The sequence below is a fragment of the Melanostigma gelatinosum genome (genome assembly GCF_949748355.1).
Source record: "Melanostigma gelatinosum genome assembly, chromosome: 23".
NCBI classification, from domain to species: domain Eukaryota; kingdom Metazoa; phylum Chordata; class Actinopteri; order Perciformes; family Zoarcidae; genus Melanostigma; species Melanostigma gelatinosum.
The window spans coordinates 13,641,103-13,666,815 of record NC_136656.1 but is presented as its reverse complement, the minus strand read 5'-3'; the positions used below and the strand labels follow the sequence as shown (position 1 = coordinate 13,666,815).

The window sequence follows — 25,713 nt, the reverse complement described above, 5'->3', positions numbered from 1 at the left end:
TGCTCTAGACGGGGCTCAGTGTCGACTTTGAAGCTGAACTAAGTTTGCGACAGAGAAATACAACGCTTATCCGAATTCTTTTTTTCCATGAGCGAGTCCCAGCCTATAGTCACTTTACGAACCACATCAGCAATGGAATATTGGTGTTGTACCATAATCTGACCCCAGTGTGTGCCTCTCACGATATACCAGAGTAACAGAGCAAAGCATGCAATCTTTGGGAAAACCCAGAAGGTGGTTTAACGTTTTTTTCACCCATAGTCCAAGTTGCAACTGTTTCCTTATTCAAGTGGAGGGAAATAACAAATGTCCTTGCTTGTTTTGTACATTATTTTGCATGGAAATATAAAATAATTGAAAGGAAAAATCAATATAGACAAGCATGACTTGCAATAAATATTTAAAATGGTTGTACATTGAGCTGATCTCCAGCTGCCGTTCTTGCTTTGATTCATAAATGTAGTCACAACTTTTGAATGGACTGTGGAAATGCTGTGCTTTTTAAAGATTGCCAGGTATTTATGTTTTACCGGGACGGTTGCTTAGCTCAATGTAATGGTACTGCATGAGAGGCAAAAACTGGGGCTACATGTACCTTTACCTCGAGAAGTTTCAAGCATGTGCGCTGAGGACAACGTGGAAATCCTCACTCTCAAAAGTATTAACATGAACAGGGAATAAAACAGGCTTCCGTGTGTCGATAAATAGACGAAGCAGAAGGTACCGACAGCACTAAAAAGCGCTTTTCCTTATATAAAAGTAGTCCTTTCATCCCAAGGGTCAAGTAGTCCACGAGAATTACACCAACTGAACGCAAAGACCGTTTAAGAAAACAAGCAAACAACTCAAGAAGTGGAAGTGCAAAGGAGGAGCTTTTTTTGTTTTCTCATGTGTAAACCGCACTTGGCTCAGTTATCAGTTTCATTCGTCCGTCTGTTTAGAGACCAATGTACCGTATTCAGGAACCAGATTCACCTCAAACCTCATCTCAATCGTCCTTTATCATTCCCCCTATCAAAGTCCGGTTCCTCCTCATTAAGCGACTTCTGTCTCAGTCTATCTCCCCCTCCTCCACAGTCCTCACCCCAGCCTCCACCCCCACCGCCCTCTTTCCTGTCCTGGACGAGTCATGTCTTAAAAAAGAGCCGCCGGCTGCGACCATCAGACCGTGGTTCTGTTGCACAGGCTGGGCTTGGGCCGCCAGAGGCCGCGGGAACTGCTTCGCATCTAGCACGTCTTTGTACTGGATCTCGGGCCGGATCATCCTCAGGCAGGCCGTCCTGGTGGCGTTGTCCAGACCCGGCTGGAGCTCGTAGCCGAGGATCTTCACCAACCCACTCTGGAACGGGCGGATGTTTTTGTCTCGGATCCGATGACCCTCCACAGGCTTCCCGCCGTCCCTGAGACAAACCCGGGCCAGATCTTCCCGCCGCGTCTTGAGAAGAGCTACTTCCTCCTCCATCTGGGCATGACCGAACTGGTTGATTTCTTCCCAGAAGGTCCGGTTGAAGGATTTGTATAAGTGCCAGTCTAGGGCGTTCCACTGCCGCAGCTTCTCCCGCTGCTCCTCCGTTATATTGGTCACTGTCTTGGCTTGTAAGCGCCCCCCTTTTCCACCGACACCGGCCGCCGTCGCCACTTTGCCCACCCAGCTCCCGCTCACCCCCCCGATGCCGCTGGGCTTCTGCTGCCGGGCATTGAGGCTGAATGAGACGACGGCGTCCAGCGGCCAGCAGAGGGCGTGTCTCAGCAGGATCATGGACTCGTCAAAGTACTCGGACACTAGAATCAACTTGAAGGTCTGGCGGATCATTTCCTCGGCGTGCTGAGCCAGTGCCAAAGTGAAATTGGCATTGTGGTCCATGCCGAAGTCAAACATCAACAGGTTGCGGGCATAGTGGTTGTTGCGGAGACGAGGGTCGTAGTATTTGTTAGGGTAGTCAGCAAAGTCGCCCAAGGTTTTGGCCTTCCGAAAGGCAGGTGCTACCGCTTTATAATACGCAAAGGAGGACTCAGCCAGAGCGACCGGGTTCCTGATGATGGAGAAATAGAATGTGTCTGCAGGCATCACCTTCTCCGCCTACGGAAACAGAAAAGGAGAACTTGTAGTCACTAATAAGTGCTATCAAACACACCGCCATTTGTCAGTTTCGCCCGAGTTGAGTAATCAAATATTTATAGAGATGGAGAGTTTCCTGAGTCACATTAAAGATAAAGAGAAGATGTTATGCAGTATTATTTGCTAAATTTGGCTCATAATTAAGGAATACGTGGAGATTTTAAAAATTATTTCAGGAACATGTTGTCCATAGACCTACACAGATACATATTAAAGTTTTGGATATAAACAACATGTATGTAAGTTTTAAAAACCTAAAACCAACCAATTCAGACCACTTTATAGTACAGTGGATCTACTACACTACAGAGTACCCCATCATCATCGTCCCCTACGTCTTTCCACTGCCCCCTCTCCTCTTCTCAATAACTCACCTCAGGCTTGTTAAATCTCATGTGATTGCCCATGATGTGAAACTCCACGGCTCTGGGACCTTGGTAACCTTTGACCCTGTGGGCATTGAAGGGGAGTGGGTAGCCAAGCTGGTAGCCCAGTGGCAGGGCGAAGCGGAGGTCGCGCTCCTCCCCGAAGCGGTACAGCATGTTGAGCACGGTGCTGCTGGCCGTCTTGTGGGTCTTGAGGAACATGATGTGTGTCTGCTGCTGACAGGAGCCCAGAGAGGGCCCCTGGGCATCAGGGGACGTGAAGATGGTGCGACCAGCTGTCTGGACACTGCTGGAGGACAGGTAAAGATCCCATTTCAAACTGTGTGCATTGAAAATCCTGCAGTTGAGCACTAATCAACAAAAGTTCAAAATACTCCATGGAATATAAGAGAAATGTCTCCTAGCGCCCACACTGCCTTGGTTTCTGGTAAACTCTCATTAACTAGGTTTCCGGCAGCAGCAGGAGGGCTGCCCCCGACTAAAGACAGTCTTAGTTGACTAACACTAATACAACTTTGGCGACTAGACAGATCTGTAAAGTTTCTCCAAAAATAACCACTTTAGATCTTTGAAAGGCCATTTACACGAAGACGCCAAGAGAAAATGTCTAACTGGAGAGACATCGAGACTCAGACTTCTTTTGATCTGGGCCAACGGCAACATTTTCAGACAAGTTCAAGAAATGGCAAGATATTGGTTGTTTATGACCAAATTACGAAGCGGCTACATGACCGCTTTGTGACGTCATGTTATGCCTCCTGAAGCTCTAGCCAGGTGCCACCCCTCGCCAAAACCAAGCGGGGTATTTCTAGTAGTTGAGAAGGCACCTTAACACACGATCTCCTGTTGTGTGCTACATGTGTGAAAGGACATCTCCTGACAAAGTCGAGTTCATATGAGAAAACTGCGAGACAGTTAGCAACTCAATTGTAGTTGGAGAACGTAGTGGAGCATTTAACAACTAAACTATTTTCCTGGAGGAGACCAAAAACAGAGCAGAACTTGCATTCTGCTGATTCGGTGTGTCTGCTTTAGAGTTAGAGCTTCCATTTCTGCATTGACATTTTGAACAAACTATGGCAGATTTCAGAATTTAGAAGTAAATGTTTAACCAGCAACATGAGAAAACAGTTTTGATTTGATTTGTAACTGTGAAAACGCCTTTTGGGATGTATGAGGGAAAGTTTGCAAGTAGGTGTATCGTAGAGCTTGACCGATAAGTGCTTGACTCAATTATAAAAGGGCATGTTATTCTAGCCAAATCTTAGGGATCCTTATCGGAAATACCAATATTTGCATCACACTGATGAATCCAGCATGAGTCAGGCGCTAGTGCGTAGGTCAGTTAGAGGGCAGCATACTTTTAAAAGCCAGTTGTTTTGCTCTGAGCGCACCATAGACGTGCTCTCAACAGGCTGAGGGACTGAAACCAGATGTTAAGAGGTTAAAGTGAAGGGGTTAAATGGTTTAAAGACGCCCTGTGCACCACAAGGAGAGAGGGGTCAAGTCACAGACAGGTCAGGGTTAATAAATAACTAATAATGATAGTCTTACTGTGTGCAGTATCTCAGTATTAATACCAATATCATATGTCTGTTCAAATTGTCCTTTGGGAATTTTTTTAAAATGTTAAAATAAACTTCTTAAAAGTATCAGTGCACGTTCTCTTAACAAAAAGCAGCTGTAGCAGAATAGTACAGCTTGTTTCAATTTACCAGATAAATATTTCATGACTCATGTAGCTAAGAGCTCATTTTCAGGCTATTACAAGATTTAAACATCTTTTCAAATGTTCTGAGTTGTAGTGCAGAGTTTTTTTTCTCTCTCCTGCCAACACAGGCTCAACCTCGTGGATTTTAGAGTGTAAACTCAACTCAGACTCAAAAGGCATGAAGCCCGTCCAGGCGCAGGCTGTGTATGTTTAACACCACGGTCCATTCCCAGTGCTATAGACAAGATCATTGTGATGATCACCCTGTCAGCCCCACAGATGAGCCCTATTTGCATGGGACGGTTAAGCATCGTTAGGAACAGGACACACTTAGAGGGATTTTCATGAATTGTCTCTATAGATCAGCGGTTCCCAAACTTTTTAGGCCGCGCACCCCCCTTCTACATCCCGACCGGGTTCGCGCACCCCCCCCCCCCCCCCCCCAAAAAAAAAAAGAAGCAACAGAGCCTTTTAAGCCTTCATAGCCGCATAAGAATCAGACCAATGAGAGAACAGTTTGCTCGCGCGTGGCATTTGTTTACAAGATTTAGTCCGCTGTTAAATGTTGCAGTGTGAACACAAACCGAACAAAGGAGCAACTGCAACAAAGCAAACGAACTGAAAGTGTGAAAACGCCCTGAAACACTGCAACAAAGTTTCAATAACTTTCAGTGACACAAGGCGTCACTTTTAAAGAACAATCAGGATGTGAGGACACACGCACAGGCTCAGAGGCAGATTATCACATTTAATTTACAATTAATGAGCGACTAATGTAGCCAGGATGTCTTCGGACAAAGCATCGATGCAGCGACACAGTGTTGTTGGACACCGGGATCATGTCCAACTTTTTTGCTTCTTTCTCCCCAATCATACATTCCACCATCTCTCTGGCAGCTGGCAAGCTCACGTCTTCGGCGATTGTGTGCGGTAGCCCCTTTCTCGCTATTCTGTAACCAGATATGAAGCCCGTAGTGCGTCATTTATAGACCCAACACATGAATGAAACTCCAGTTGTTTTTGGCTGTTTTGTAACTCCTCCAATTTCGATATAAACAATGTAAGAGGCTTTTGACTTGCACTGGCATGCTTGGTGTTCTGGTGGCGACGTAAATAAGAGCTTCAGACTGTTAGCCAGAACCTCACTGCACACCACGCACTGTGGCTTTGGGCAATCTGCGTTGCCAATCCAAGTGAAGCCCAGACACAGATACTTTTCATCATATTTCCTCTTTTTTTCCCAGTCTGCGCCGTCTCATCTTCCTCTGACTCTGGTTAGATTTCTTCTCCCGGTCTCTCCCCAACGCACCTCTCCGTTCCCCTCGCCTCCGATTCCTCTCTCTCTGTCTGTCCCTCTCCTCTTTTACGACTGATAGCTTCAGATGTCCCACCTGACAGTTTTTAAATTAAAATTACATTTTTTTTTATATTTAATATTATTACACCATCAGACCGCCATTACACTTTTCCTCTCGCGCACCCCCTAGAGGCAGCTTGCACACCCCCAGGGGTGCGCGCACCCCACTTTGGGAATCCCTGCTATAGATTATCTGTTATACAAATACCCTAGAAACTATTTGCAAGCGGACTATCCAAATGAAGTGCCGTGAAGCTGACAGCGCTCCGAGCCCGTCTTTTGGCACAACGACCTCTTTTTATGTTTGGTAAAGAAGTGTCCCGTGATTAAGTTCAACACCACAACATTTAGCTCCTGCATTGTTCTCCTCAGTTCCTCAGTGTGGTTCTTGCGGTCGCTGCTGTGACATGGTGAGCCGACGGCTGCGAGCGGAAAAATCGAAATAGGCGAGTCATGCTGCTGTAGTTAATAGCTGTGCATATGCAGTTTGTGCCTCAATTGCACAATAAAATGAAGTGAACAGACATACACTCCTTTCAACGGTGAACACTCAATGAGAGCAACTCCATCAAAGATGTTGCTGCAGATATTTGGCCTTTGACAGGTTGTACGGCAAACAACTGTAATTCAAAAACTGAAGCTAGAGCTAAAGCTAAAAGAAAAGTACAATGAGTAATGAGCAATAAGATACCTCTTGTTGAAGATGACCCCCAACAGCTGGCCAGCGAAGCCAATGGCAACGAAGAGCAGCAGCGCTTTCCACATCCAGACTGGACCCACCCGACCACAAACCAGCCACCGCAACATCCTGGGAGGAGAGGTGGAGGGGCAAAGGTAAGAGTGGATGGGTGGGTGGGTGGATGAAGGGAGCAAGGAATAGATAGACGATAGAGAAGGGATACGAAGGTAAAAGTGGAGGAAATGACGGGTCAAAGAAAAGGTTAGAGAGGGTAGTGGAGGGGGGTGGAGGATGAAGAGAAAAGGAGGGAATGAGAGAAGTGGAATGAATGATGGAGGGACAAAGGGATGGATGGATGGGGAAGGAGAGATGATGTTATGAGGTGGACCAGGGGAGATGATGTCATATGAAAACAGAGAGGGGATGAAGAGATGGGCAGAGCGTGCGAGGGAGGAGGATGGAGAGGCAAAGAAGAAGGGATAGAGAGAGGGAGACATTTGGATGAGTCATGAAGATCATCGTCATCACAGGGACGAAAGCAGCCTGAGAGCATCCAGAGACAAGATTCATTACACCAACACGGATTGTTCAGAATTGAATTTTCTGATCGAAAAGTCCGCTGACAGTTTTTGATGATTTGTTCTTTGCCTTATATATCTTGACTCGAAGGGATGAACACAAACTTTTTTCCATGTCATTCCAAATAACTCCTCGGCAGCGAAGCGGCAAAGCGAGAGACTAACCGGCCAACCAGAGGAGAGTCTGTAAGTGACGTGCCGGAAGCGAACATGCCTGCTAGCCTCAGGCTGGAGAGAGGGACGAGAAAGAGGCTGCCTGTGTGTGAACAAGGGGATAGGTCATTGTGGCCGAGTCTGCGAATCAATGAACAAGACCTCCTGGTAATACAGAATTCACGGAATTGCAATGAACGTCAGATAAAACTACGTCTGTAAAGTCAAAGCTGGGACACGGGTGAGGGAGTCTGCACACAAACCCCTGGTAATGAAACACTGAACAACTGCATTGCTGTACTCAGTGGTGCGGAGCTGAATCTGTGAGTGGGAGACCACTTCAGTGTATTTGCATACCACAGCGTAAAGTTACAGTCTCAGTAAATGCAGTCGATAGAGTGGTCTGTTCTGGCACGCTCCTGCCTTGTTACATAATAAGAACATTTAGCGGTTAAACACAGATGGGTGCAGCTGAACCGACCAACCGCACCTCATTTTATTGCCAGATGGACAACCCCGAACAACCTATTAATAATAAAATAAAACTGTTTGGCAGTTTATTTTTGGAATCATTGGGCAACAGAATCCATGTTAAACTTTCAGCATATTGTATATTTCCAATGTCATCCAGATCATAGTTGTGATCCTGATTCCGTTACATGGCGGCATTACTATGAGAGTTACCGTCCTGTTTGCTTTCCTGTTAAGCCATTTGGGATGACAAACTGTGATTTAAGGTTCTAGCTACAGCTACAATATCGGCAAAGAGTTTCAAAGATGGAGAGACAATGCTAACTTAGACTTATGCTAACTATAACAAAAAATGCTTAACATTTAGAAAATGGAGAGGAAATGTTACTAATAAATTGGCTTGCTGCTCAGTTTGCCGCAGCCGTAAGTTAGCCTTTGGTTACGGTGAGCAGAAGACTAAACTTTTAGAAACATCAAGAGAACGGACAGAAGACGGACGGAGTTGCTGCTTAGCGCCACGTTGATTGGGAGTCTTGTTATACAAAATATTTAGACGTCTCAGTGGCTTTTCAGGAACAGTATCTTGCCAAGAAAGACATTGAAACGGTTGTGAAAGAGTTTCCTCATGCAAAACACGTGATAAATAAGTCAATATCGACCAAGCTCAAGACCGCCTGGCCAAAGTACCGTGGGGCGGTTGACACGGGACACCGAGGTGGACACCGCAGAGTGGTGTTGAATGACGGGGTTTACTTCAGGTACCTATAACCTGATCTTTGCTGGCTGTTGTTGAAGTGAAACTGTCTGTAACATTAAGCTTTATGTACGCTGTGGAAAAATAGCAAAAATGAATAAATACCATGGATATGTCTGCCAAATTATAGTATTTTGTGTCTTGTAGACCTAGGTGTCGAGTGCTCCGATTCCCTCAAACTGTACGAGGCTTCACCACTGCTGTGAAATAAAAGTATTACAGCATTTGATTTTGAAACAGTAGTCTTGAGGTTGACCAAATAACATAAGGGGCATGAGACGCCTCCGTTTGTCCGTTAAGTGGTGTAGCATTGTTCAAATGTAAAAAGTTCAAAAATATCCGTTTTAGTGACCTACAACTTTGTGTGTGGACGAGAGGTCAAAACACGGAGAAAAATATCCGTTTTAAAAATACTTGTAGACAGGGTCTTAGTCGGCCGTGAGCTTACCTTTGGCTAGGGTTAGCAGGAGGCTAAACTATCAGAAAGATGAAGATAAATCATTGAAAAGATCAGCTTTCCGCTAACGTTAGAGAACATTTTCTCTCCATATCTGAAACTCTTCACTTCAGACTCTCTTTTTGATAAGTACCTCTTCCCTTTTTTGAATTGCTTTGCAGTGTAGGCAGTTGTTGCCGATGCTGGAATGGCAACTTTTCCTGCAGGATAGTCCGCAGTTAGATCAGTCCTTCACCATCTGAAGGGACGAGCACATACGTTGGCATTTGTGACAGCCAATATGAACGTCCTCTGTCTGTAATGACCTCCCCGCTAGGTTTTCTAATGCCTGAAAGCAGAGTCAAGAGGGGCAGACGTCTAGTTTTATCTCAGACGACTTTAATGACAATACGCTGAAAGGTTATCCTGACGTTGTTGCCCAATGATGTTAAAAAACCTTCCTACCCCAGCTTTACTTTATGACATGTTGAAGCTTCCAAGCTTGTGAATGAGCTTCACTGACCTTTAGGCAAGAAGTTACAGCTAAACCGAGACTAAAAGGTCCCAACTTATCTCTGCCAAGGAAATCTAAAACTGTGAAATGATTTGTGCATCAAAAGTACCCCTCCCCGAATTTCTTTATGCTAGATATGTAGTTTGAGAAAGTATAGCAGGAAAAACTCACAATTTATCCAGAAAAAAAAAAAATCCCTTTCTGGTTCTTCTTTCTCCTTGCTCAGTTGAGTTTTCAGGCGATATTATTTTGTTTTTATTTTATAAGTCATGATTAATTGAAAAAAACAAGTTAAACTTCCATTTAAATAGCAACAAATTGACAAGAATAACTAACGATAATTAATCTTTAGTTTTAGTCGCAAAACTGTTCTAGTTTTTTGTACACAATTAGTTGATTAATTGTTTGATCAACAAATCATTAATTAACTTTTTCACTTCATTCTGAACAATTTTACAACAGATTAATCTACAATGGAAATTGTTATTTATTGCTTCCATAATTAAATTGGCTGTATATGATATTGCGTAATAATAATAAAGCAAATGTGTTGCAAAGAGATATGTTAGTGCACAAAATAGGAAATAACGTTTCTGTGATAATTAGTGTGTGTGTGCGCGCGCGCAACAGTAACGTGTCTCCGCTGTGGTCGGATGGCTGTGATCACTGACAGCCACCAGACAATATTAAACATGTGCTATAAATATATGGAGGACAGAGGTACAAGAAATCCCTCCATAGTCTCAGCAGAAGATGGGCGGGACGAAGACACAACAAGAGCGGTGCTGCACACAGAATGAGTGGCCAGTCTCCACCACAACACAAAGAAGCCTTCAGTGGACATCCCAGCCACCACACACACACACACCACACACATAAAGGAATACACACACGAGGAATATGGTTTGAAGAAAAGACAACGTGCAGAAAGGCCTTTGAAGCAGCCCTCCCCCCGCCTCCACCCACACAGTCTCCTCTTTCTCTGCAGGATCGCAGCGCCACCTTTTTCATTCCCCCACAATCACAGCATCCAGCCCGCCGGAACGTTACCCGACTCCTTCTCTCCCCCCTCCCTCCCTCTCTCTCTCCGGCGGCTCCTGCTAGCTTTTAGCTTAACGTTACCTGGCTCTCCGTCTGAAAAGCATAGCTGTGTCCCCGGGCCGGCGTCGGTGTTATTGTGCGGCTGCAGAAGAGAGCTCGGTGCATCTCGAGAGGCTTTCGGCTGCAGCTGCTCCGCCGCCGCGTACAGATCAGGCCATGGACCCCTCGGAGCGGCCCCCGCACGGATCCCGGGTCAGTCTCTAGGATGCTGATAGCTGCTCTGGTCTGCGTGTGTGTGCACCGACAGCTCCAACGCTTTATCCTGCTGACGGCCGAGACAACACTCACACACTGTGCTCAGCCGGGCGCAGAAAGATGGGAGTGTGGTTCCGGCCACTTTTCAGAATAAAATAAAAAAATTTGGACAATCCACTTAAGACCTCCAGCAAAATGCAAAAAGACAATATTTGTCTATTAATTATCCTAAAACTCTTCAATGCGTGTCTTAGTGAAAGAGCGTCCTACAATGAGCCACAAACTACCTTATAAAGTAGTACAAGAGAACCATATTTTTTAACCATACTTTTTAATCATGAATACTCATGTTTTTAGTTGTAATATAACTCTTACTCTGCACTGTGTGTTATGATAATAATTGTTATATACAATATGTGTACATAATTGTTAAATTCCAGACATCAGCTGGTGTTTTGCCAGTGATTGACATGAGAAGAGTTTAACAAAACATCCAGCAGGTGGTGGTATACGATCAAACGGAAATTAAGGAGCTTTTATTGCATCATTTGGAGTTGTTGAAGCGTGATATCTTATTGTGAAGGACAGAACTACGGTCCCGGATGTGTTGACAGCATTGATGGTCATTTTTGCGACCCTGGAACAAGCGAATATCCCCGAAAAACCAGCAGCAGCCAGTGTTTACAACGAGGATAGAAGTCCGTACGGATTAGGCCAAGAGCAGTGCACGGCTAATTCACCCGTGTTAGCATCGTTTTAACGACTCTGGTAAAGGCAAAGCTAACTGTAATAATTACAACAATATTTCGTTTGAAAGGTACGAAGTTTAACTTCAGTTTAACACCATTAAATCAACTGAAAACATTACACGATCATTTTTATCAACATTGTAAGTGAATTGTATTGAAACATTAGCTAACAACTGTCCGGTTTGGGGTACAACTCCGTTAGTACAAGAGAAACATAACAACATCTTCATGCCATAAAACACGTTTGTCTTCAGGTTTGCCTCCATCTCAAACATCCACACGGCGGGCGATTTTAAGGATGAGTGACCTGATGGCAGGGTCAATCCCTGCATTCCCCATGATGCTCTTTGTTTCTATAGTACCTTTAAACAGGCCCGCAACCTGTCACATACGGACACTCTCTATCTGCAGTTTTACAAAATGAATTTCATCTTTTAGTTTAGAGATTGCAAAATTGTATTCATAAAGACTAAAGTTTACATTTCAAAACCCTTTCATAGCAACATCTCCATGACACACAGAGTTCAGGGGTCCAGACAGAAATCCAAAGGAAACTAAATCAAAAACAAGGTTGGCTTTTTACTCACTTAAATTGTAGCCTTTATTTATTAAATATTTTGTTGGTCTAAAAGCACTAAAAAATAATAATAATTGGCTCATGGAATCAGAATAGCAACCACATGTATGTTTTTAGTTGTGTATTAACTCGTCCAAACATGACCGCAGTGTCCTCAAAGGTTGCCTCTCATGGTTACTGTCCTTATGAACTTGTCATTGATATTATTAAATTTAACAGAAAAATGAAATTACTGAGGCCATGCGACCAATTTCCCATCCATCCACCGAAGCAGCTTTCACTTTCAACAACAGAAAATCACAAAATCTATTTTGATTTATTCATTTAGATGTTGAATCATGTATTCTCTCCTTACAGGTAGATGCTCCTGTTGTTAAAACAAATTAATTGCAGCAAGTTGTCAAGTGACAAAGTATGTTCTTTTATTTTGAAGGTAAAGTGGTCGTATTTCCGGTATGGGTTGTGTAACTTTGACAAGGCAGCTGAATCTGACGTCAACCTGTGAAGCCGTCAGAGGAAACAAATGTTCCCCATATATGAAAAAAGCTATTCCCGATGTGGACATAACATCTGGACCTCCATTATCACCTGCGGACAGCTGCTGCTGCTTACACGCTGCTCGGTATGATGTGGTAGCAGCTGACGATGACTATCGTTCTCTAGTTTGGCGGACTATTAATTGAAGTCCTTACTGAGTGTTTTGTGTGATGATCCTCAGCACAGACTGATGGAGATTTGATTATTGTGTGGAATATAAACTCTTGTTTGTAACGTTACTAACCTTTGTGATGACGTGTGTTGAAACAAGTTCAAGTCTTACATTTAACATTGTTATAAATGTTGTAATTTTATTTCAAATAAAATACAAATAGTTTGTTTCATAAGCTGGTAATTAAAAAGTCACATTTGTTAGATAATAACAAAATATGGTACATTTTATTTGTACTACACTTTTTATACATACAGTGCAGCTCAAAATGCTTTGCATTAAATTGACTGTGAGATATTTTCAACATTTAACAAAGATATTAATTTGAGGTAGAATCAAAATCACTGAAACATAATGAAAAGGGTAGAATAATATAAATGAATTAAATATCACAAGTATATGGCATCAATATATATGGTATGCCAGTTGGAAACTCTATTGAGACGATATGTTGATTAATTAATAGTAAAAATAACAATCCTGCATTAATATACCAACACAAACAAATCTGAACACATTGAGAAAATGAATTTATCAAACCATAATTTGAATGTAAAATATTTACAAATTGTTGCAATCTTCCTCTTGATAATAAACTGTCATTGATTCATGCTGGAGTAAAATAATAATAAAAGTACTCACAGGTTGAAGTTCTCTGCTTGAATGTCGTCCGCTGCAGTGAATGAAGATGTGATGTTTTCTGATTTCAGCTCGTCTTTTTATGAACAATCAGATGACACCATTGTGAGAACAAAGCCAATGAAATATGTGCACCACAGAGACAGGTCTGATACAAAGTTGGTTAGACCCGAACTGCAAGCCCCTCCCACTTGCTTTTGTTATTCATTGCTAGAAGGTTGGGCTCTACATTTTGTAAAAGTTTATTTTCCTGTTTGAAAAGGTCCCCTGGAATGGGGTGCATTAGCTTTTAAAATATTGGAGATAATTGTACCAAGGACAAGATTTCTGAATTTGTTGGTTTTTGGAGGCTTAGCTCTGATCGTGGCAACTACCTTTTTCACCCATGTGAAGTCTGCTCTTTTGATAAGCTCAAAACGTCCCTGGATGGGCTTGAACCACCAACCTTTCGGTTAACAGCCGAACGCGCTGACCAATTGGGCCACAGAGACAGGTCTGAAACAAAGTTGGTTAGGCCCGAACTGCAAGCCCCTCCCACTTTCTTTTGTTATTCATTGCTAGAAGGTTGGGCTCTACATTTTGTAAAAGTTTATTTTCCTGTTTGAAAAGGTCCCCTGGAATGGGGTGCAAATAGCTTTTACAAGATTGGAGATAACTGTACCAAGGACAAGATTTCTCAATTTGTTGGTTTTTGGAGGCTTAGCTCTGATCGTGGCAACTACCTTTTTCACCCATGTGAAGTCTGCTCTTTTGATAAGCTTAAAACGTCCCTGGATGGGCTTGAACCACCAACCTTTCGGTTAACAGCCGAACGCGCTGACCAATTGCACCACAGAGACAAGTCTGATACAAAGTTGGTTAGGCCCGAACTGCAAGCCCCTCCCACTTGCTTTTGTTATTCATTGCTAGAAGGTTGGGCTCTACATTTTGTAAAAGTTTATTTTCCTGTTTGAAAAGGTCCCCTGGAATGGGGTGCATTAGCTTTTAAAAGACCGGAGATAATTGTACCAAGGACAAGATTTCTCAATTTGTTGGTTTTTGGAGGCTTAGCTCTGATCGTGGCAACTACCTTTTTCATCCATGTGAAGTCTGCTCTTTTGATAGGCTGCAGGATTAAAGGTGTGACAAAGAAAACATTTCATTACAACAATACAATCAACACAACCACTGCGTATGTAAAGATGACTCATCATGTTCTTCCTGCGGTTATTCATTGTAACGCAACATTGTAGAGCAACACTGTATCCAGAGATGGGCAGTATTTATATTACTTGTATTTGAAATACATATTTCAATTACTTTTGAGTATTTTGTCATTTGTATTTGATAGGGCCGATAAAAATCTAATGTAATTTGTAACAAAACACTTTAGAGTGGAGTAATTTTGTATTTAAAATACTTAAAATACTTTCTCCACAAATCAAAAAACTGTTCACGAGTTCAGTCTTCAGATCTTCAAGTTTAACGGATTGTCTGTCAAAGTAAATATTGTATCTGAGTGTGACAGATGTCAACTAGCTTGATGTACAATTGATGTCTGGGTCTGGCTACATAGCCTATTGTATAAACATGGTGATGGTTATAATATCACGCTAGTGCATAGCCAGTGTTTAGCAAGTGTAGTAGCTAGCTACAGGAAAAGGGAGATTGGGAGCTTGTATGTTCATGATAACCTTATCAAGAGACGTCTGACCATCTAATCCTGCACTGTATTACAAGTTATGCTGTATCTTCTCAATGTGAATGTCATAATGCCATATCAATTACTGGAAGATAGTATCGTTCACAGTTAGCCAGGCTATGACAGTATATGTCCATTTGTTCATAAAAACCTTTAAATATCCAATTAATATTTTTTTAAAGGCATATTATGAAAGTATTCTTCGTTTTATTATTTAATACATTCTACAGTTGGCCAGGTAGACAACATGTCTGTGAGTGTTCTTCCTTTTTGTGGGGTTCACCAGAGCTTTGTGTACATTATATATAATTATATTATATGATATAGCCCAAACCTGAATGCTCTGCAATACCAAATTGTGAGAAAACGGAACATCCAGAAAAAGTATTTCCTATATTTTAAATACAAAATGCATGTATTGTATTTAGTTACATTTTCTGGCACCAGTATTTTGTATTTTATTTTCATACATTTATTTGAGGGGTATTTTATATTTTTTATCAAAATACATTTTGATGTATTTTTGCCCATTTCGACTGTAACGCAACATTGTAACGCAACACCGTAACGCTACACCGTAACGCAACACCGTAACGCAACACCGTAATGCACCAAGTCAGGAGATTCAACCGATGTCTCCAATTATCGGCCAATCAGTATCCTCCCTGCTGTTTCCAAAATTGCTGAAAAATGTGTTGCAGAGCAACTCATTAAACATCTCAACGGCTCTCCATATCAGCTGCATCCTATGCAGTTTGGTTACAGGGCTAATCATTCTACTGAAACAGCCAACTGCTTCCTCTTAGAGAATGTGAAGCTGAAAATGGATAAAGGGGGGGGGGGTAGTAGCAGCAGTTTTTCTTGACCTGAAGAAGGCTTTTGATACGGTTAATGACAATGTCCTGATTAACAACCTGTCAAATTTTTACTTTTCCCAAGAGTCTCTTGCCTTGCTGAAATCCTACCTTGAAGGAAGTACCCAGTGTGTCAGAGTGGGTGATGTTACATCATCTACTCTAAGATCTAACGTGGGAGTACCCCAGGGTTCTATTTTAGGACCTTTACTATTCAGTTTATACATTAATGATTTGCCAGCTGTCTGCGATGGGTGTGATATTCAAATGTACGCTGACGATACAGTGATTTATGCGCACGCAAAGAACAAAGAACAAGCTGCACTTAAACTCACGTCCACAATGACAAATGTAACGAAATGGCTTGCAGATTCCTGCCTTCACCGAAATGTTAAAAAGACTGTTTGTATGTTCTTCACAAAGAGAGCTTGCAAAGTGTCACTGGAGCCAGATGTTTATGTTGCTGGTGAGAGGCTACAGGTAGTGTCAGATTTTAAATATTTAGGAATTTTTATTGATTCTAATCTCTCTTTTAAAAAACAGGTAAAACATGTGACAAATGTCTTAAAATTTAATCTCATGAATTTTAGATATATCAGACACTGCAACCATGCAAGCTGAAAAATTGTATTTTAATGCAATGATTATCCCCCATCTGACCTCCTGCTTAACCAGCTGGGCACAAGCCAGCAGCACAACATTAAAATCCATTCATATTCTCCATAAACAAGCCCTAAAAAGTCACCATCACTGCAATATTCTCACCAAACACCATATCCTGAGTTGGGAGAACATCATTAAATTCACTGATGTGTGTCTGGTTTTTAGATTGTACATGGTATGGCCCCACCTCCACTTATTAAACAAAGCGCTCAAAGCAGCAGACTCACTAGATCTGCTTCAAGAGGTGATTGTATCATTCCACAAAGGTCAAGCTCGTTCAGTAAATCTACATTATCTGTGAAGGCAGCTCACTGGTGGAATGCTGTGCCACCACACATACACACACAAAACACGTACAAACATTCAAGCATCACTTAAAGAAATGGCTTTTTGCCAATCAGGTGTGCCAGCATTGATGTGCTGTCTGTCCTGCCTGCTTGTTTTGCCGATATGTGCATTTGTCTTGATCAGTGTTGCTATTTTCCATTGTTTGGTGTGTATGTTATGTGCTTCAGTGTTACATGTGCTTGTCCTGTAGGTGGGTCTGTTCTGCGTGACGCATGCTGAAACCTGTTATGTCTGCTCTGCTTTAATGTCGTACACTTTTCTTTTGCTGTGTTTCGGTTTTGTCTGTATGTTGCTGTATGTTGAACGTTTGACCTGAGAGTGCGGGCGGGTGAATAGGGGCGAAGTAGATCAGCTACATAAGCCGGAGCCTGACCGTGAAGTGCTCTGTAAGTGATGGTGAGAATTTTAAAGTGTATCCTTGATGATACAGGAAGCCAGTGGAGAGATTGGAGTACGGGGGTGATGTGAGACCGTCGATTTGTCCTGGTGAGTAATCTGGCGGCAGCATTTTGGATGACCTGCAGACGGTTAAGAGCAGATACACTGAGTGATGTGAAAAGTGAGTTACAGTAGTCAATGCGTGAAGAGATAAATGTGTGTATGATCATCTCTAATTCAGGTGTTGATACTACTGATCTCAGTTTACTGATATTTCTTAGATGGAAGAAACATGACCTGGACAGCTGCTTAACATGGGGGTCAAACGACATGGATCGATCAAAGAAAATCCCGAGATTGCGCAGGTTGCAATGGGCAGCAGAGGCGAGTGGACTAATAATCTGCCTGATCATGGGGACAAACTCATCTGGAGCAATAACTAGGACCTCCGTCTTAGAGTCATTGAGTTGTAAGCAGTTTTCTGCCGTCCAGTCTCTGATGGCATTGACACAGTCCAGGAGCCTAGTTAATGTGAATGCCTCACTGGGTTTGAATGACAGATGGAGTTGGATATCATCTGCATATAAATGATAGGACACATTATAACTTTTTATAATCTGCTCCAAAGGTAACAGATAAAGGGAAAATAACAGAGGCCCCAGAACCGAGCCCTGCGGTACACCACAAGACAGTGGAGAGGTTACAGACACAAAATCACCCACAGAGACATTGAAGCTTCTGTCATTAAGGTAAGACGTGAACCAGTCTAACGCTATGCCAGATATGCCCACCCAATCACGTAGCCTCTTAATCAGGATGTTATGGTCTCCAGCAGGGGTGCACACACTTTTTCGGCTTGCGAGCTACTTATACTACAAAATGATCTACCTACATTAAAAATGCTAAATATCTATTTATTTATATATATATATATGTATATATATATATATATATATATATATATATATATATATACTGAGTATACTTTATATTTGCAATATATGTTGGCGTATCTTGCATAACTGCATGAACCCTTATGGCACAATACAATTCTGTACATTTTTGGTCATTACCTTATTCTGATGACTTGCACTGAATGGGATTGGACAGAGTTGCATAGTCCGGACAGTAGCTGCTGGTAGCCGCCTCAAGCAGACTTCAAATGATCATCAGTCATGGTGGAACGGTGTATGGACTTAATGTTCTTCATGTGGGAAAAGGCTGACTCACATAAATGAGTAGAGCCGAATAATGCAGTCAGGAAGGTATCACATGTCCTCATGTTTGGGTACTTTTCCTCTGTGAGGAAGTTCCAAAACTGTCCATGAGCCCTGGACTTCAGCTGAATGTCAGCTTGCAGTGTCAGGATCTCATCCTCCACTCCAGACGAGTTCAGGTGAAACAGCGTTGACATTTTTGATGCGAGTGAATCAACCTCAATATCTTCCTGAAATGGGTAGCACATAAATGTAGCAACTGGCTCGAGTAAAGTAAAGTCTTGAAAGCGTTTGTCAAACTCTGACAGACACTTGTCAACCTGCTCTGTGTAGCGCGCACTGTCAAGTTGCGCACACGCCTTCATTGAGTCTCCATTGAACTTCCCCCTGCTAAGCCATCTCACATCAGTGTGTAGCAAGAACTCAGAGTGGTCGCAGTCAGCCTTCTCCAGATGTGCACGGAACAGCCGTCTTTGAAGAGCTCTCGCTCGAATAGAACAGGCAATCTTCGTTGCCACATCCATTATCTCTTTCATGTTTAGCATTTTAGCGCATAATGCTTGTTGGTGTATTATGCAGTGGTAATTAAGGAAGTCTGGGAAAGCATTGTCCTCCCTGCACTTGGCAATAAATCAATTCGAGCGGCCAACCATTGCGTGGTGACATCAATTTGCACACTGGGAGCTGGGTTTTGTCAATAAAGTTTTTGAAAGACTGAAAAATGTCCTCTCCCCGAGTGTGTTCTTTCATGGGCAGTATTGTTAACAGCTCTTCTTTTGCAGTCATATCTGTAAACACCATCCGAATAAAAATGCACAACTCACTTACTCACTTACGTCCGTAGACTCGTCCAATTGCAGGGAGAAACACTCGCAGTCCGCGATGTCCTTCCAAAGCTGCTGTGTCAAATCCTCGGCCATGACTTCACAGCGCCGTGTAACTGTACTTCTTGATAGCTGGAGAGCTTTGATTGATGATAATATTTCCGGTTTGTTTTTAAAGTACCGAAACAACGAGTCAGCTGCTTCAACGAATGCCTCTTTTATCATCTCTCCATCTTGGAAGGACTTCTTGTGCTTAACGACGGAGTGACTCACCCGGAACGATGCTTCGGTGGCAGCCTTAGATTTTGAAGTGTGAAGAAAAGTGACTGCTGTCCGGACAACTGATTTTAGTTCCTTCACCTTTCTCTTTCTCAGCTCGCTTTTCGGCGGGAAGTCAGTGTCGTAGTTTTTATGAACAGTCCGAAAGTGCCACTCCACATTTCCCTTCTTCGGAATAGCGATGGTAGTTTTGCAGATCAGACAAACGGACTTCGAAAATGACATCGTGAAAAAAAAGTCCTCCCATTCCACATGGAAGTGGTAAGTTTTTGGTTTCTTACTTGGTCCAGCTACCCCACTCATTTTTATACCCTTTCTTCAATATAAATACATTGGAAGGCTAACAAATTAGCTCGCCGGAGTTTTGCAGTAGCTTCTGCGGTTGACTGCGCATGTGTGGTTAGAAAAGACGTGATCTCAGACTGGCTGCCCTGTACATCAATCAAGTGTCAAATGCCATAGGGAGGATGGACGATGATAGACTTTGTCATGTCTGTCTTATGAGTGCCCCTCATACACGAACCTAGGACGCTCGGTCACAAGAGGCTAACATCTAATTTGTTTTGAATGGCATGAGATCTACCTGCACTTCCTTCGCGATCTACCCGCACATCCTTCGCGAACGACCGGTCGATCGCGATCTACGCATTGGGCACCCCTGGTCTACAGTGTCAAATGCAGAACTGAGGTCCAGAATAACTAACACAGAGCAGTCACCTGCATCAGCACACATGAGAATGTCATTTGAAACCCTAAGGAGAGCGGTTTCAGTAGAGTTTTGCTTACGAAACCCAGACTGGAACTTGTCGTACATGTTGTGCCTCTCCAGTGCAGCAGTAAGTTGTTTGGCCACCACGTTCTCTAAAATTTTGGACAGGAAAGGCGGTTTTGATATGGGCCTGTAGTTCATGGGCAAAGCTGGATCTAAGTTAGGTTTCTTTAATATGGGCTGGATAGTGGCATGTTTGAAATAGGAAGGGACAATTCCTGTAGACAATGAGGAATTGACAATAGATGTTACTGCAGGGCCAATAATTAGCAGAACTTTCTGAAATAGAGAGGATGGTATTATATCCAGAGGGCAAGATGATGGCTTTGTTTTGTTAATTAAGTCATTCAGGTCTCGAAGGCTGACAGGCTGGAAAGAGTCCAGAACAGCAGGAGATTTTCAAAGTTGAGTCTCTTTGGAGTGTTTGTTTCTTTGAGGTAATTTTGAGTCTCTTTATAGTCATGTCCCTTGAGGTCATTTTGAGTCTCTTTGTAGTCATGTCCCTTGAGGTAATTTTGAGTCTCTTTGTAGTCATGTCCCTTGAGGTAATTTTGAGTGTCTTTGTAGTCATGTCCCTTGAAGTCATTTTGAGTCTCTTTGTAGTCATGTCCATTGAGGTCATTTTGAGTCTCTTTGTAGTCATGTCCGTTGAAGTCATTTTGAGTCTCTTTGTAGTCATGTCCCTTGAGGTCATTTTGAGTCTCTTTGTAGTTATGTCCCTTGAGGTCATTTTGAGTCTCTTTGTAGTCATGTCCCTTGAAGTCATTTTGAGTCTCTTTGTAGTCATGTCCCTTGAGGTCATTTTGAGTCTCTTTGTAGTCATGTCCCTTGAAGTCATTTTGAGTCTCTTTGTAGTCATGTCCGTTGAAGTCATTTTGAGTCTCTTTGTAGTCATGTCCATTGAGGTCATTTTGAGTCTCTTTGTAGTCATGTCCGTTGAAGTCATTTTGAGTCTCTTTGTAGTCATGTCCATTGAGGTCATTTTGAGTCTCTTTGTAGTCATGTCCCTTGAAGTCATTTGGAGTCTCTTTGTCGTCATGTCCCTTGAGGTCATTTTGAGTCTCTTTGTAGTCATGTCCCTTGAGGTCATTTTGAGTCTCTTTGTAGTCATGTCCCTTGAGGTAATTTAGAGTCTCTTTGTAGTCATGTCCCTTGAGGTCATGTAGAGTCTCTTTGTAGTCATGTCCCTCGAGGTCATTTTGAGTCTGTTTGTAGTCATGTCCCTTGAAGTCATTTTGAGTCTCTTTGTAGTCATGTCCCTTGAAGTAATTTTGAGTCTCTTTGTAGTCATGTCCCTTGAGGTCATTTTGAGTCTCTTTGTAGTCATGTCCCTTGAAGTCATTTTGAGTCTCTTTGTAGTCATGTCCCTTGAGGTCATTTTGAGTCTCTTTGTAGTCATGTCCCTTGAGGTCATTTTGAGTCTCTTTGTAGTCATGTCCCTTGAGGTCATTTTGAGTCTCTTTGTAGTCATGTCCCTTGAGGTCATTTTGAGTCCCTTTGTAGTCATGTCCCTTGAGGTCATTTTGAGTCTCTTTGTAGTCATGTCCCTTGAGGTCATCTTGAGTCAGGTGAACAGGCACACTGGAACAGCTGGAGGTAAGAAAAAAGTCCCTCTGAAAGAAAACACACCGAGCTCTGACGTGTATCGCTCAGATGTAAGGGAAGTCTTCAACCGCAGTCAGTAAACAAGTCCTTTTGTCTCACAGCGTGTGAGAAACTGTGGAGTCGGTATGTTGTGGTTAAAGTGAGTCATCGGGTGTAACGCAGTAAGACTGGTTCCTAGAACAATGTGATGCCATGTTCAGACACATGTCGCCGACACCAAGGAAATGACCTAGATATCGTTTCTTTGTGAAACCAGAGGAGATTTGTCGAATCTCCAAACTCATATTTCAAACATTCGGACCAGAGCAGAAAGAGTTGAAGTTTGATTGATTGATAAAATAAAGTCAAAACATATCAACTAACATCAATAAAGCATCACTTCCTTTTTCAAGTTTGCTTGTTTGTAACAAAGTCCAGGACTCAACGCTAACTTTTAAAAGTTGCTGCCAGGCTAGCAACCAAAACGGGAAAATACGGTTCCCATATTTAGTCCCCTGTAAGGGATTTTTGTCTTGTTCCTGGTTGTCAGAGTGGGATAACAGAATTACCACGATGCACCTTAGATTATTTATAAATAAAGTATTTGCAAGTCAAAAAAAAATGGATATCAGATACATTTTGACCTTCAATGAGATCAGAAACATTCTAATAACAAAAGGATAAAATGAGACGATTGAGTGGTGTTGACAAGAAGAAAGAACTGCTCCCAAAAATATATTTAATAAATAGACTGAAGATCTTGGTATGGTACACGCCAAAAAATGGAAGGAATGTTTACAACTCGCAAACAAAATTCCCCCAGATGAAAATTTACATTTAATTCAGTAAACATTAATGACAAGAATATACGATAGTAAAGGCAAAGGTTTGACACCAGCTCCACAGATAAAATGCGTCACTCAGAGTGACTCCCTCATACATGTCTGTTGGTGATGAAGTCAAAAAGACTTGGGAGAACATTGAGAAATGGATTCCCAGAAGCTGCATTTGTAAAGTTAACTTTTTTCATGTTCATGCAAATTCTAAATATTTAAATATATTTTTTATTAGAATAAAAAAAAACAAGTTTTATTACATCTGCTCCTTTTTCCTAATTAAAAGAGTTAAAAATCTGCTGGTATTTGCTGCATGTTAAACTGAGTTTTAAACAATTATTGAACGCGCTAAAGATATCTGTTGGTTAATTATAGATAATTCGAATTAGAATGAATGAAGTATGTTTTACCACATTCTCCTGTGGTTTCTCCCCCGGAACAAAAGTGAACACAAACAAAATTACTAAAATATTTTGTTGAACACGGTGCAGGTTTTGCGAAATCGTGATGTCTCTACCGGCAAAGCCTTGGTTAAATCAGGCATATGACTCTTATAAGATTGCACCTGTCACACAGACATGTTTCTGTGGTCACACACACACACCCATGCTTGCTTCTTGGTTCACGCCGAGGGCAAAAAAGGGCCAGAAGTTCAAGCAGAGGGGGCGCCACCATGTCGGCCGGAGATGAAAGAGGCCCTTGAACAGGTGTGGGACATTAGGGTAGTAGAGACTTCAAGGACAAAGTCACTAGACCGAGTCGGCAGTCGTAGGAATGTAGGATCATTAATCATATAGAAGCGGGTACTTATATCAAAGCATACCCGGGTTTAAGGTCACGTGGGAGAAAGGGGGAATTTATGTGTCATCAACCAAGTTATGTGTGAAGTGCTCGGGGCCCCCAGCCCCAGAAGAGTATAAATAGTGACAGTTTTAAACCAAGAGGGAGTTGTGCGGAGTTGTGCGGAGTCGTGTGAGCGGTCGTGTGAGGAGTCTCGAACAAGAACCCCGTGCAGGCTTCTGCCTGCACGGGGGTGGAACTTTAAACTTCTTGCAGACCTCCGGACTTTGAGAGTCCGAGTTTTTAAGAATACTTAGAAGATTTTTTGAAGTTGAGTCAGGAGAGAAAGTTCACTCGGTCTATTCCTGCGCTGGGTTAATCATTAACTTTTTCCTCCATAGACTACACAGCCAGCCAGTCTGCTGGCTGAGTCAGAGTTTTTAAAGATCATTTGTCTGTAAACTGCTCTGAAGGGGTTTAAACACTCTGGTGATATTTTCTTATATTTTTCAGTTAACGATTTTTTCTCTGTATTTTGGACCAAGAGATTACACTTTGATTTCAATGCAAATAAATAAGTAACGAATCGGTTTCTTCGACCAAATCCTTTTCTTCATATTTTCTTGAGAAGCCAGCCCAGAGAGGGGTTATGCCTCAGCAGATCCCCTTCGGCCCCTGAGGTAAGTTGTGTTTGATCCAGCTCGGTACACTACTGATTGCATTCTTGACATGCACAAACCACACTGATACTTATTCAAATTAGTTTCGCTCTAGTGTAAGCAATGACACCCGGAAGAGGCCCGCTTGCGTATTAAAAGAGCTTTATAATGGTTTGGGCTCTAAAGCAGGGTCCTATCAATTTCGAAAGGGTTAAGGAACAATGTACATTAAAAGAAAAAGTTAATACTTTTATAAGACCGACTGCTAGGCGACCGAATTACACTATCAAAGTGAGTTACTGTGGGTCGATTCAGACGGGACAGCAAGCAAGCCATCGACCTGGTCTGTGTCGGCAATTGAAGAATATTTTAGTGCAAACTTAAAGTCCGGTAAAAGTCACTCTTAAAGTAGAGCAGTGCGCAAGGCAAAAACAGGGACTGAGAATTCAGGAACCCTTCCTCCCGAATATCTCCCGTAGGGCCAGGTGTGAAAATCATATAGGGAACGAATTAAAACGCGTGTCCCCTCCTTCAAGCTAAATCTTACGGCACCAGGGGTACACACAGGGAGGGGCCGACTCCGCCGGGCACGAGTCACGTGGAGTCGTGGTCCCTCTGGTGGATCGCAAGGGTTGATCTACCGCCGGCAGACCCTCCTGCCGTCTGCGCATCAATGTTGGCACGGAGCAAAGTCTGCTCAAACTTTTGTGCGTTTCACACGAAAGGCCTCCTATTTGCTTATTACTAATTATTTCCAGATAAATTGAAAACATTTACATAAGGAATCTAGTTTTAATAACTCAAATAGAAATAATAAAAAAAAAAAACATTAATTTATTAATTTTTCAATTTTTTTTTATTATCGAATAAAATTATTGAAAATCGTGAGGGGTCACCCCCCATATTCACGTAACAATTTTACTGTCAATCAAATAGTTTCCTGCAATGACTTCATCAAACTCTCTGCAAACATTGTGCTCTAATTAAGTGATCGATCTGATTACAGCTGCTTTCACAGGTGCAGCGTTTTAGTTTTGTCTGATGTTAACTGTGCAGTTATTTACAAAAAAATGTGATTTAGAAGTACATACGGGTAAAGCTAGCATGTGGAAAGAGCTATTTATTTCGTGTTTGACTGCGAAAATTACATTTTTTTTCTTAAGTTCATACAGTTTTGAATAAAGTGTTAAAAAACGATTCAGTATTTTGCGTGAATGTTTGTGGTTTTGTGTTAAATACTTTAGTTTCCAAAAAAATAAAGAGTTTGTGAGTTGAGTTCAGAGAAACTTTTCCTCCTTCAGCAGACAAATGTGAAAACAAACTCCACGGACATGATTTAGCAAAGTGGACGTTGATTTTAATAATATTCTGACAAACATGGTTCAGTCGAGTAAGACGATAATTGATTCAAATAAAATAACTGTAAACGGTAGTTCTCTGTAAACGGTCCTGTGATGCCTCCTGGCTTTGTTTTCAGGTCTTCACAGCCTCCATGTAGCTCTCAAACCTCTTCCCTAAAACATGTGCTGGCTTGACTTTACTATTTGTTTTTCGATCTGCATCTCCATGACAACAGGTCGACCCTCTGGAAGGGGTGTCCGTAACCGATGACGTGCTGGACACAATAACAGGAACACCAGTGTTCACATGATGCAGCCCTTTGGTTCATTATAGATAATTATAATTAGAATGAATGACGTATGTTTTATCACA

The 25,713-nt window shown here is 42.2% G+C and overlaps 1 protein-coding gene across 1 annotated transcript; it reads right to left on the bottom strand.

Annotated features, from left to right (window-relative positions):
- Positions 1-1,051: 1,051 nt before the first annotated feature.
- Positions 1,052-10,616, bottom strand: gal3st4 (galactose-3-O-sulfotransferase 4; the record flags this gene model as incomplete). The annotated part of the gene is made up of 4 exons (XM_079295936.1): positions 10,281-10,616; positions 6,265-6,381; positions 2,494-2,794; positions 1,052-2,080 (listed from the first exon to the last, which is right to left on the bottom strand). The coding sequence occupies exons 1-4, from the start codon at positions 10,301-10,303 to the stop codon at positions 1,052-1,054; spliced, it is 1,470 nt and encodes a 489-aa protein (XP_079152062.1). The 5' UTR covers positions 10,304-10,616.
- Between the last annotated feature and the right edge of the window lie 15,097 nt (positions 10,617-25,713).